Raw genomic sequence first — 14,186 nt, forward strand, 5'->3', positions numbered from 1 at the left:
CTCCTCTGTCCATGATCTGAACTCCTGCTGGAGCAGCTCTGCTGATGAAGATCCTTCACCATCACTCTCAGGACTCCCATAGTGAGGCTGACACATGTTCACCAAGTACAAAAGTAACACTTGCAAGTCCTGGTAAAGATTGTTTTGAAGTGAAAGGAAATAATTTTTTTTAACAGTTATTTTTTTTTTTTTCCTCCATCTAGGCTTGTGGACTTTATAACCTGCTCTTGCAACGTGCTTGGCATGTTCTCAGATCTGTCATGCTTACAACAGGTAGTGTGGGTACTCACACAGGTGGGACAAAGAGGAGCTGGCACAGAGACAACTGAACAGCAACTTTATAACCTGCTCTTGCAACGTGCTTGGCATGTTCTCAGATCTGTCATGCTTACAACAGGTAGTGTGGGTACTCACACAGGTGGGACAAAGAGGAGCTGGCACAGAGACAACTGAACAGCAACAGCAGAGTTTTCAGCAGAACATCCACACTCCTGCCTTCCATAATTACACCAGGTAACAAAGACATATTCCTTGCACATACAGTACAAGATCTGAATCTCCAGCCTCTGCTTTTCTGAGCTCTCAACTCTTCACAGGGAGAGCTATTGTGGGAGTTCCAACACAGTGCTTTTCTGCCCCTGGGTTGTGTCATTACAGGTGGAAGAAGTACTCCCTGCACCCACTGCACAGATCCTGTTCAGATACATCTCCTTGTGGTTTTTAGCCTGTGTATTTTTCATAATGAACAATGCAATAAACACGGAGTGTTTGCAGTGTTAAATCATGTTCCCAAAGGGAGCAGTTTGTATAACAAGATAAAATTATCACATTATAATAACTAAATATGCATCAGTCTAAAGCATGCTTCAATTAATCATCAAAAGTTTGCACCGCCTCTTTAGGTCTTAATTAAGCAGAATGTTGTGTATGGTGTGGTTTTTTTCTCCTTTCAAACCAGTGTGAAGAAGCTGCAGGAAATTGTTCCTCTTAAACCCAAGGAGCAGCAGTTCAGACTCATCGATCTCCTGTGGAACCATAATTTGGAGAGATGGGGGGAAGAGGAGAAAGGCAACAGGCACCACAGAGTAAATCCATCATGTAGAGTTCTGTCCCTTTATCTAAGCAAACTGGCATGGGCTACAGTATTTAGCAAGATGATCCTAAAATCCCTACAGTTCTGGATTGAAATCCTGATCTGTTTACTAATTTTTAGGCTGCAAGGTTCTGAACTAACTAATACACATTTTCAACTTGAAACCCAGTTGCAAGAGTTTGGGTGAAACTAAATGCAGCTACAGCTGTAATCCTGCAGATGCTGATGATCCCTGGACAAGCACTCCAAAACCTTACTTTCCACAATTTCTTGCAGGAGATCCTCAACTCTTCCCAGGGTTTTTTAGGGGAGCTAGAATATCCCTTTTAGTCCATGCTGGGAAGTGTGCTCCATCCACTGGCACACATCTTTAAACAATGCTTCAGCTGCTTTCACTCCTACTTCCTAATGAAAAAATGCAAAGCCTCCTTCTTAAAGAAATTAGATCTTGACTCCAGCATCTGCAGCATTAACAATAAGGGCTCACTGCTTTCACTGGGACCTGCCAGGATTCCAGAATGGTTAATTCTGAGTTACACTCTGGCTGCTGCTGAAACCCCAACTTGCCATTGAAAAAAAACAAATAGCACGTGTTTGGGTTTTGGGTTGATGATCCCAAGCAAGGTAAGAGAACTGTTTGAGTCACTTTTCTTACATCTGAGATGCTTTATTTCGTTAATCACAAACCAAAAAATGAACCAACAAAAGTCCTGAGATGTTTTGGATGCAGAGCCCCTTGGGACAGCACTTTAGTGCTGATCCCCTAAACAGATGGGTTGTGTGACAAGCTTAAGGTCCAAAAAGTACCTTGGAAAAAGCAATTACCAGAGGAAGATTAAAAAACAGGGCTGACAATAGAAAGCTTGCTGCAACCATCACTATGGAAATACCTCAGGGGCTCTACAATGCTTTTCCTTTTAAGGACCAGTCTCCTGGAGTTCTCACTCTGCCAACAAAGCAGAGTGTCCCAGCTCCTTTTATTAAATCATTTTGGGGAAGCACGGCTTGCCTACGTTTCCCATGCATGAGTTGAGGCACATTCTCATGCCTAGTTCATTGAGGACTGAATGCACAACACAGGTTTTAAACATGCATATTAAAAAGCACCTCTTTCAGCTAATAGGGGGGGGGAACTCCCTGTGTTGGTTTTCTTTAATAGATGCTATTTAAGCGCTTATATGGACTTTGTGATTTTCTTTTTAGCACAAACTCTTGGCCCTCCACAGAGAGCAAAAGACATCAACAGCAGGCTAGATGGGGCAGGCATCCTGGCAACCATTGGCATTTTAAAGCACAGGCACTAATAACCCCACCATCAGTGCAAATTAGATGATGTTTCAAACCGAAAACAAGAGGAAGAATCTGAGGAGTAGTGACTACAGGATTTGTTGCAATGGTCTTTTCTTAGAGAGCTAAACCTGCAGTTAGAGGAACTGTAATGCTGTTTAGCAAGTGGAATAAGATTTGGGAAATACTGAAGCAGGACCCAGAGGGTAGTAAAATGCAAGTCTCCTCAGTATATAGGCTTAATTAAATCTGATAATATGGTCTTTTTATCAGGAAAACTGCCACTGGGTTCTGCCTGAAATCAGAATTCTTGGTTATGCAGTCATAGAACCAATTCCCTGGTGAATTTAGACAGATGATCTTGGAAATCATGCCCTGATAACTAGCATTTCAAACGTCTTTTCTGCTTCCAGATTCCTCCAATACAATTTAAGCACTGAGAGGGCCAACTGCAGGCAGCTCCAGTGTCCTCAGGGCAGTGACTCTGTGTAGTCCCACGTGTTGTGGCACATCAGCCCTGCTGACACACCAAGTTCCTCATCTGCACTTATATTTACCAAAAAATCCTGTAAACTTTAATTCTGAAGTTATGTTGAGCTCTAGCTCACAGAAAACTACTTGTTCCATCTCATAAAGTATCTAATTACTCGTCTTAATATTTGAATATGACATTTCCTTGCCAACTTTGGTCACAGGCCTGTTTTACAAGGCACTCAGTGCTGGAAATGCTTCTGCTCCTCCCTAAAGACATTCTGCTTCAGCAGAGACAGTTCCCCCAGCCCACTCCTCCTTCATTTTCACTAGTTCCTGGTCATTTTGGTTCAGCCCTAATCGGTACCATTTGGAAACCACTGAAGCAACTTGTTACGTAGAGGTGCAGATCTGTGGGTTGGAGGATTTAAACCCCCTTTCCACTCCCAAACGTGCTCATGATCTTGTGAAAACCCCAGCATGGAGCTTCTTCCCTTTTTTTTCCCCTGGAGAAAGCTGTGTCAGCTGCACAGCATCATCCTCTCTGCCTCACTGTGTCCCTTGCAGGTGACCTGTCCTCACATCACAAGGGGCTGGTTCTTCTTTGGGCTGCTTAGAACAGCCAGGGTGCTCTGGGCATCACTTGTGCACAGAAGGAGAAAGGGAAAGGGTTTTGCCAACACCCAAGCTCAAATGCTAGAGCAAACAGCAGCTGGACCTCCCCTCCTGAGGCACTGCCACGGGGATCACAAGAGAGGTAAACCAAAGAGCACTCCTCAAAACAGGAGGAAACAGAGACAGCACAACCCCCAGCAGGTGCCAGGGGAAGGAGGCAGCAAGTCCTCACCTGCACTGCAGGAATTTTTTGCATTCTTCTTTGACTACTCTTGACTTCAGCCTTCCTTCATCCCAGCTAACAACAGCTGTCCAAACTTGCCTGAGCAAAAGGGCAGAGTCACCCCAAGTGCCCTCTCAGGTTTTCTCCACCACTCAGGGCTGCAGAATCACAGTCAGGATGCTGACATGCTGCATCCCATGGCCACATGCCCTGCACAACCGTGCTGGGATGTCTGTTTCTAGACCATTGCTGGAGATTGCCTTTTGTTCCTTGCAATTTCTATGTCATTTATAAATTGAAATATGTACTTTCTTGATGCAGCTTTGTAGAAAATAAGAATCTTCTAACACCAGTCAGAACGAATCTTAGTGTCAGTTTGTTGCAAGGGGTTGTACTCGAGACTAACCCTGGAGATCAGTCAGAACCTGCTGTCATTGCCACCAAACGTAGCTACCAGCCTGCTGGGCAAGGAGGATGGTGATGAGGCAAAGGAGACCATCACACCAGCTCTCTGGAGACTGCACTGACTTCTTATGCACTTCCAGATGCAGGATGGATGGCTCATGTGGATTGATAACGCCCCTTTGGATGTCAGCACTGCCTGAACATGGTCTGTCTGCCTGGTGGTGCAGGTCAGTGGAGTGATCTTGCAAACAGCAGATCTGAGTAACCAGCATCCTTCCCATGACTGGTCTTAGCATCCCTTTCCAGAGAAGGGCCACGAAGATGATCCTTGGGCTGGAGCAGCTCTGCTCTGGAGACAGGCTGGGAGAGTTGGGGTGTTCAGCCTGGAGAAGAGAAGGCTCCAGGGAGACCTTAGAGCACCTTCCAGGGCCTGAAGGGGCTCCAGGAAACCTTGGGAGGGGCTTGGGACAAGGGCAGGGAGGGAGAGGACAAGGGGGAATGGATGAAAACTGGAGGAGGGAGATTGAGGTGAGACATGAGGAGGGAATTGTGGAGTGTGAGGGTGGTGAGAGCCTGGCCCAGGTTGCCCAGGGAAGCTGTGGCTGCCCCATCCCTGGCAGTGTTGAAGGGCAGGTTGGATGGGGCTTGGAGCAGCCTGGGCTGGTGGGAGGTGTCCCTGCCCATGCAGGGGGTTGGGACTGGATGGGCTTTAAGGTCCCTTCCAACCCAAACCATTCTATGATTGTGTGATCCCCTGCTCATGTGCCATAACCTGAGTCTCTAGACAGCCCATGCTCAAGTCAGCCTCTTCCAGGTATAATTTTGGGGCACACCTCAGAGAGAGTGCCTTTATTGGAGCTGTTTACATTTGGCCAGGTAGCAGCCTAATGTTTTCCAGGATTATATAAGCAAATGTTAATCTAATATTTCATCTGACTAAAACAGAGAGCTAAACAGCTTGGAGACAAAATTTTAGTCAGACTGCTCAGACTATTTGGTTTTCCAAAGAAAAAACACACTTTAATGTAAAATGACTGTGAGGGAAAAAGAGGTAATTTTGTTACCTATTCAAGATTTCAGCCTGTTTCTTTGAAGCATGAAAGCAGATAGGCTGCTGTTCAAAGTTTGCCAGCATGCTCAGGGAAGCTGACTGTTGCCAGATTACTTATGATCAGCACTCTTTACTCCTTCTCTAGGTGGTAGCTGCTTCTGACATAAAGAATCACACCACCTGTCTCCCTGGAAATCCTGTTTTCCTTGGCTTCCTGACTCTGTCTTCCCCCAACCACCTTGCAGTCCCTCCTGTTTCTCCCTTCAGGCTTCTGGGAGCATCCCCTGTGCTCTGCTCTTTTTCTCCCTCTTGTCCCTATAGAATCTTACCTGCAAAAATTATTCAACTAATAATTCATTTTGACTGTTTCTTGGAACAGCTTATCCTCTCCAGACCAGTGCTGTCCTGCCCAAATGAAAACCTCAGCCTTTCTCTCTGACACTTCTTTAGTAGTGCTGACCCTTCAGTTCAAGATCAATATGGAAAGAATTAAAGTCTTCATAATTTCTCTCTAAGTGCTCACTCCACATTATTTGCTCAGTAACAGTGGACTGCACTGTCATCTTTTCTGTCCTTCAGGTTCATGATTTAGTGATTATTTTCATCTTTGTGCAGTCTTTTTTTGAGCCATATTTAAATCTTGTAGATTTTTTTCTCCTGTACAGTATCTAAAAGCTCAAACCAGCACTGAGGCTGCAGGACAGGCCCTGGGAAAATCCCAGACTGGGCTCCTGGAGTCAGCAGCAGATGGGAGCTGGATGCAGGGATTCAGGAATGCATGGATCAGGATCAACAGGCAGATGAATGGACAGAGTCCTCTCAGGACACCTGCCATGCACGAAGAGAACTTGACCCTCGTGATCCCTCAGGTTTGTACTGGTATGATGTGTTTGGGATAAAACACTTCATCTGGTCAGTTTTGGGTCACCTGTCACAGGTGTGACCTTTTTCCTCCCTTTTGTTTCCAGCACATAAGGAGCTGAGCAGAACCAAGCAGTGACCTTGGTTTCTATCAGAGTAAGTATAAGCAAGAGCCTGTCTGCATACCATTCTCCAGCAGTAACTATAAACACCCAGCCTTATCAGTCCTAGAAGCAGACACTGACTGAAAAACATGCTGTTCATTTCAGGAAGTGCAGCCACTTAGAAGAGACCTAACTGAAAAATAAAGTTACTGAAAAGAAAATCAGTTCTGTCTCGACTCAACCCATCCACCCACAAAGCCTGGACTCACCCCCATTCTCCTATGAGTGTCCCTTCAAAATGTGCTGCAAAGATCCCTTTCTCTGCCCTGAATTTTAACCTTGAAGCTTTCTCTGGGATTCTCTGTGTCTCCCTTCTATTCCCTTCCTTCATGCATTAACTCAATGAAATGCAAGCTGCTGTAACTGTTCTTGTGGCAGGTCAGTCTTTCACCCTGTGTCCCTTCTGTGTTAAAAATGTTGAATTCCAGCTTCAGCAACTAATGAGGTGAGTCTTTTTCATTTGCCTGCTCAACTGAAAGCAGCACCTTTCTGCTGCTTCCAAAGTCATCCCCTGTGCTCATGAGTAGCTCTGAGAAAACATCCCCAGAGTTACTCTTGTCTGGCTTTGTATCACTCTGAAGTTTTCTGCTTTGATGTAGTGCCCACAAAATGGTATCAAAGTGCAGTGCCAAGACCACTGCCTGGCAGGCTGGCTCTCCAGCCTCCTTTGTACTCCCTTTTCTACTTGTATTCACCAGTTGTTTCTTGCCAGGCTCTTTGGGGTGATCCTGACTAGGGCACCTACGCCCTAAGATAAAACAAAACAATTACTACTGATGCTTATTGCAAGTGGCACAAAGGTTGTGGTTCTCCCTCCCAAACTTGGCTTTCTAAAACAAGGGTGAGACAAATATGCTCATCTGCTCAGAAGTCATGGTAATCTAGCACTCATTACTGATCGTGGGATAAAGTCAGAGGAGGCAGAGAGGATGCATTCTGATCCCCTGTGCAAGTCAAACACTGATATATATGGTGAATTAATAAATTAAAAACCCAAAGATGGAATTTCCTTATAAAACCTCTTCTCTGCATGTGACCCTGAGCGACACATCTAAACACAGGATCACACATGGTAGGTGGACAGGCAAAGAACAGAAGGCAGTTGACTTGGCCAAGGGTCCCCTGTGTCCACTTAACAACTGTTGCAGTAATTTGTTTTCCTACTTCATAGTTCCATCTCCTCCTGCTTATTTGATGTCATAAAAACCCAGGCACTGTAGCAGTTTGCACAGTGCATGTTATAGCCTTGTGTTCCTGTACCACAAATTCAGCATTCTGGATTCATCCATGACTCAGACTGGAGGAGAAAATAGCTTGGGATGGCACAAGCCCTTGATTAAAGCTTTAGGGCCAAATCAACAACAGCTGAGGATCCAGCCCATATGGCCCCAGATTTTTAGCTGTGTAAAGGCTGCAGGAATGGGCCCAAATAGCTTTGGTAATTAGCAAATACCATATAAAATAGATGAAAAGTCTTTGGCAGGGAATGCATATGGAGCAACATCAGAAAATTATTCATAGCATGTTCATATACTTCTTTAGAGATAAAAATTGATGGCATCATAATAATTGGGGAGGGGCAACTGTATTCTCTCTCATGACTGTCAACAGGCAAACACTTTCTTGGACAGATCTGTATTCAACAAAGGGCAGAAGTGACCATCTAACATGTGGAACCTGATGCCACAAGCTGTTCTGCCTCTGAAGAAGTGTCCTCACACCTGCTGGGGCCCCTTTAGCCAGGCTGCCTCCCTGCAGGCCCAGAGCTGCCATGGGTCAGTCTTGCAGGTCCATCTCCCTGGACCCCTTCCAGCCTCAGCCACCCAAGAGCACCCAGAATGACACTCAGGGACACCCAGGGAAGCAGGACAGAGCCTGCTGCTCTCTGAGTTCACCAATTACTGTGCTGCATCCAGCAGGAAACACTAACACAGCCATTAATCACCCTGGTGTAGCCCTAAGAGCTCCTCTCACAGATCATGGTGCCATGTAGCATAAATCAGTTTTCATGCAAACTGGGAGGAATGACATGTTATAAAATCACTCCTGACAAAAATCTCATGAAAATGTAAAACATCTGGGTGCAGTTCCCTGGACAGAGTCAAGATCCTATGAAACCCTCAGGAGACAATGGTCAGGGACTTCAATGAGAATCAAGAGACAGTTTTCCCAGGATGAGCTTGTTGAGCTGGTTTAAAGACATGAGATTGATTTGATGGCTTCGTCTGTTTCACCATTTCATTTGTGGAGCCTATTTTTAATTTAATCATCTTCCATTAATTTATTTAAAGGCTTTATTCGTCAAAACAAAACCTTTTTTATCCTAAAAGCAGATGTTGTTGAAGTGCTGAGAACACAATCCAGCACAGTGTCACAGGCAGCACAAGTTTGTTGTCATTGTGTTGGCAGCAGTTTTTCAAGAATATTATCAAATAAAGTTACTCTCTCACTCAAAGTTCTCTTGACCAGTTTTCTTTTAAATTTTGAAATCAGCCTTCTCACAAAGGCACCATGATCTAAAAACCTCAGGACACGTGTCAATGACAGTAACCATTTTTAAAAGTTCATTAGGATTTACCTGCTGGTGGCTTTATGAAAGGTGGTGGAATTAATGGGACAATAATAGGTACATTCCCGTGATCCTTCGACCCTGCTGGTGAGTCTGAAAGTCCATTTCCTGTGGCAAGCCCTGGGTAGCTTGGGTTGATATTGTATGGTGAAATAACACTGTCCTCAGGTAATTTTGGTTTTGGCAAAGAATTTTCTGTAAAACACAAAGCACACATTGTACAGAACGATACATGTATTTCTTAAATGCCCCTACACACTTTCACCAAGCTGTTCATTAAATCACCCTAATACAAGAAGAGGGCACAAAAAAACCCACAATCAGGTATTTTTCCTTTTAAAAAATGGATTCTTATAAAAATCAATCAAGCTCACACTTTCCTTTTTTTCCCTAAAGGTGGGATTATTTTGCCAAGCATCATTTTAGTCTGTCTGATTAAATCAAGGATATCCTATTCCTGTCCTTTGCTTCTACTGTTTGCATGGTGATCACTCTCAGCATACTGGGACTTCACTAATGCAAGAAGCATAAACTGAAAAATGCAAGGATTCTTAATTCTCTATCAATAATATGAGTAGAAATAATTGAAAGGATTTAAAGAAAGGCACGAAATACTGAAATTACAGCAAAGTGTGCATGAAATTATTATACCAAATCTTTAATTCCCAGTCACCTCAGGATTTTTTTTGGTAGGAATGTCTCTAATCCACCTCATTTAGCCATGGGGCTAACTTCTTATTATTCTTATTATTCCCTCTCCTCCCATCTCTCAGAGAAAGAAACACACTCTGTTCCTCCCCCCCATAGACTGCACACACCAAAAATTTCTACCCAGCACAGACATTCAACATCTCTGTTTGGTACATAAAACATTATTTGTCTTATGTATCCATAAAACATGACCTGTATCATGAGTCCATAAAAAAAAGGATATCACAGATTTCATCAGGCATAGACTGGAGCCACAAATCATTCAATAAAAGATCTGCTTATTAAAACATAAATAAACGAATCGTATCACTACACAGGAACAGGTTTCTTCAGAGGTTGCTTCAAGACAATGCATTTCCAATTAAAAATAAATATTGATCAACAACGTCACTATAGAACTAACAAGCTGCAAACATTGCATTTTAACATGATTAGGTTGTTTCACCTCACCTCTGTTTTTTCCACCTTTTTTCCAGCCATGTCCCTTTCAGAGCAGGTCTCTCTGGTCCCACTGCTCACTGCAACCCACACTGACAACGCTGCTGCTGCCTGCCAGCCTTCAGAAGGAAAACCCAAAAGCTGCTGGCCACAAGCACAGTGAGAAGTGGCAGCCGAAGAGTGCAAAAGCTGTCTCAGTCTCCTCCCTTTACCCCACCCTTGAGAAACTCTTGTTGGCTATAAGTCAAGAGGCAGCAATTCCCTACTCATCTGTTCACCCTGATGACAATTCCCTGCCCACATGCTGAGGCTGAGCGGTCAGAAGGAGCAACTGAACGGCTGAAGAAACAGACTGGATCTCAACCTTCACATTTTTAATTACCTCATACCACAGGACATGAGGCTCCAGCACTGTCCCAAACAAATGCCACCCCTGGGGAACTTCTACAGCACTTGCAGAAGACGATACAGCACAGACATCCCTGGGGAGCCCTTTGCGAACACTCACGCCGGCTCCTACACGTGTTGCGGATATTCCAGCTCAAAACCTCTCAGCCTTTTAAACAGCCAAAGACCTACACTTTGAAAGCAAAAGGGTTCCTTAAAGCCACACTGCTAAGAAAACACTCTCTTCTTTTTTCCAGTTGACAGCAGTGTACTGGTACCACACGTGCATGACTTTCAACCAGCTCACAAAAGGAGCCATTTGTGAAGATACATTCGTTAGTACCAACCTACAGCAATTCGGTTAAGTGATTTTCCTCATATCCCATTGGCTTCCTCGTAGCAGAAGGCACTCTCTGATATTTTTATGTAAACCAACCAGGAAGCAAGCAGCAGAACACACTTTGTAGTCCCCGCCAATTCAGACAGGTTGAGCTATTAATCCTTCTTTGTGTGAACACAGAAACATTAAGTCTTGTTACCTTTGAGAACAGAAATGTGCTGGCGGCTTTCCCCGTCTGCCGAGTAGCTCCTGAATTCAATATCTTCTCCATCTTTCAATTCAACCTTATCATAACCATACCAGCCAAGGAGCTCATTCATAGTGTTTTCTGCAAAGTTCTGAAAGAGAAAAATTACCTACTTATTTATGAAATCAATAACCATTTGGAAGGAAGGGAGGACTGCATAAATCGAACCCTATCTGTGCTACACGAGGACGTGTCAGGTTTGGCCCACCTCCTCAAAGACTAATGTTCCTTTCATAAGTCAAGTGCATAAAGTGTAATGCATTTAAATCTCGGACTGGCACGTGTAATTATGACAGAGACTCACACATCTGTAATTTAAAGAAAATGAAAAGGAGAGTTATTTATGACTTTTGCTCCGGCATTCAATGTCAGAAGTATTTTCAAATGCATCCGTCACACCAACTTGTCTGTGTTGCCATAAAATATTTAAGACTCCAGCAAGAGAATAAAGGAAAACTAGGATTTTTTTATGTTTTTTTTCAACCAGCAGTTAATCAATCTTACTGTGCTACAGTCTTTTCAGCTGCAGCAGGTCACTGACACAATTACGGTTCCTTGAGGTGCCCATGAACCAAATCAAATAAAATCACAGCAGAGACATTTTTTCTCAGAGTTATAAGCCGTTGCATAGTCAAACCACTTAAAAACTCCTGAACATGAAAGCCTTTACCACAACGTTTCAGATAAATATCTCTTACATTTGTTTAAGGAAGCCTTTCTCAGTTTTGCCATATTTCTTTTCAAACCAATTTCCAAGCAGCCGTGTGGTTACGTTTTATGTTTGTATGGAAATGCAGAATATGGAACATGACTGTCATAACTCTCAAATTCTATTAAAAACACATCCTGGAGGTCATGTGGCAAAAATATTTCTGTAGAAAACGCTCATTACTGGCCTAGGCAATTTAGTGGAGCAAGTTAAGAAATCTGCAGCCAGGCAACAAAGCTTTCTGAAACCAAATAGTGCCATGGAGCTCTACAGCTTATGGATTTAGAAAATTACTGAAGGAAACCAGCTAATGAATTATTGTGATGGCAAAGATCAGTTTGAAGAAGTATGACAACTATAAAATGAAATTAAAAAGCCACACACGGAGCCTTTCAGTTTGGTCTCTGCAGTTTTAATTTCTTTTTTTTATCATCGCCCTCTTAAAGGCAATAAAGACTCTTAAAACAAATTCCTGACTTCATTTTCCTGTAAGGTCTTGACATCTAAAGTAATGCTCCTGATAAGCACCATCTTCTGGGACTCTGGCTACCAGCAAAGGAACAAGGGGAACACGACACCAATTCAAAACAAACGTAACGTGTCAAACGTGCAGGTTGCTAGATTTTTGCCTAGTAACTGCTCCAGCTTAATTTTTGAGTGGGAGCAAGTCTGGTGATAGAACACAGCAATTCTCCAGTCGTTCAAATAAATAAATAAAATGCATCAGATGGTAATTGCTTCCCAATTCACAGCTCCAGCAGGCACTCTGCCCCAGAGTGTCAGAGCTCTCCGCTGCTCCTGGCTCATTCATCACACCAGCTTGCATAGGTGTTCCTGTCACTCAAGGAGTGCTGCAAAGCAGCTATCAGAAATAAACACAAGCCATTTGTACTCTTCCAGGAGGGCCCTCTGTGCAATTGTGCTACAAACACACCATTTCAGGAAAAGAAAAACCCAACCAAAAAACCCAGAGCAGACCCTTGGAGCACCGATTTCCCTCTGTTTTTCCTCCCCCCTTTTCATTTTCCCTTGACCTCCTGCTGGAAATCTTGATTCCATGGCTGTCTTGTGCAGCCTGACCTGATGGAAAACACAGCACATCATTCCACCTCTACCTCTAGTGTCAGCATTTTAAGTACAACAGCCCATTACGTCTGAACTATGTCACTACTAGAGCCTGCAACAACGAGTACAACGCAGTGTAATGGGACTAACACCTACACTCATTTCTAGTATATATATTTAAACTGTCATTTGAATGAGGCAATGTTTTAAGTGTCTTAAATACTAGCAAAAATAAAAATAAAATAAAATAAAAAATAAAGGTTTGGTTTGGTTTTAGCTTTAAAAACTTCTCCCTCAGCACTGAACGTGCCAAAGCATTAACTCTGTCTTTAACCCAAGGGAACCCAACAACAACACGACCTGGAGACAGGGAGGGAAACTTCACCCCTGCAGCTCACCCAGAAGGACTTGATGGTGCCCATGGAGGCCCAAAGGCAAACTCTGCCAGCTTCCCTTGCTTTGCTAAATTCCAACCACGGAGACGCAGCCCCAGAGACTCATCCAGCAAGGTAGAGACCAATTGACAACATCTTCCTGACTTAAACCCCATGCAAACAAATTAATCGAGTAGCTCGAAATTCGCCTCCTGTGGATGCTTTGTGTTTTATTTGCACTGTTGATCAACTCAGGCAATGAGTAATTTCTAATTACTTATCAAGGAAGATGTAAGCAAGGCTGTATGTATGTTGATCTTTCCCTAATAATTCATACGTGTGTGTGTCTCCAGAATCTAGTCGACGTGATGCTTGGGTGTGTAATGGCATGAGGTTTAAGTAACTTTCGAGCCTCATTTTACCATCCATGATGAGTGATGCACAAAAATGAACAGTCACCATGACAAAAGAAAAGCATTTGATTTTGAAATTACTCCTAATAGAGATTTGAGTCTTAAAAAAATAAGAATCAATCACTGGGGTCTTTGCTGTTAACTTCAATAAGAGCAGAATGAGGTGACATATAGGTAAGCATCTTTTTTTAACACGTGATTTCTCAACAGGGATGCTTGGATTAAAAGAAAACAAAACAAAACAACAATTAAGCCATTCTCCTTCCCAATTTATCTTAGCTATTTAATGATGATCACTCTTAATCTATTCTCTCAGTGGCCAAGAGCCAGGGCTTCATTACACAGCACTTTGTGCACAGCAAACCTGGAGGATGATCCCATCCTTAACAAGCTGATGGTCAAACCTGGGCAATGTTTCCTTCCACACTACCTCTCATGTAGATGGTCAGCCACCAGGACACCACCTTCCCTCAGACTCCTGACTACAATACCCACTTACAGCCATACCCAACACTCTGTCAGGCAAGATGATGGTCACACAGGCCTTGTGCTTGCTGAAGCCATTGCCCTGAAGCTGAGCACTACTACTCCACTGTTTCCAAATGTTCTCCCTTCTTCCATGTCACTGCTAGGCCCAGTCTACGTGCATCCATGATACAATAACAAGATGGGATTTGTAAAAACCAGTGGGGTAGAAAGAGTCAAAAAAAGAAACAATGAGACAATATTTTTCTGTGGGAATGCAGGGAAAAGGGGCGGGGGG

The 14,186-nt window shown here is 43.5% G+C and overlaps 1 protein-coding gene across 1 annotated transcript in view; it reads right to left on the bottom strand.

Annotated features, from left to right (window-relative positions):
- Positions 1 to 13,058, bottom strand: part of SOBP (sine oculis binding protein homolog (Drosophila)) — a 96,767-nt gene extending 83,709 nt beyond the window's left edge. The window contains exons 1-3 of the mRNA XM_010003862.1: positions 13,035 to 13,058; positions 10,815 to 10,953; positions 8,749 to 8,934 (exon numbers count right to left, since the gene is read on the bottom strand). Coding sequence (XP_010002164.1) covers positions 8,749 to 8,934; positions 10,815 to 10,953; positions 13,035 to 13,058 — 349 coding nt within the window. The remainder of the gene's footprint in view (positions 1 to 8,748; positions 8,935 to 10,814; positions 10,954 to 13,034) is intronic.
- Positions 13,059 to 14,186: the final 1,128 nt, after the last annotated feature.

The sequence above is a fragment of the Chaetura pelagica genome, unplaced genomic scaffold (genome assembly GCF_000747805.2).
Source record: "Chaetura pelagica isolate M959 unplaced genomic scaffold, ChaPel_1.0 scaffold128, whole genome shotgun sequence".
NCBI classification, from domain to species: Eukaryota; Metazoa; Chordata; class Aves; order Apodiformes; family Apodidae; genus Chaetura; species Chaetura pelagica.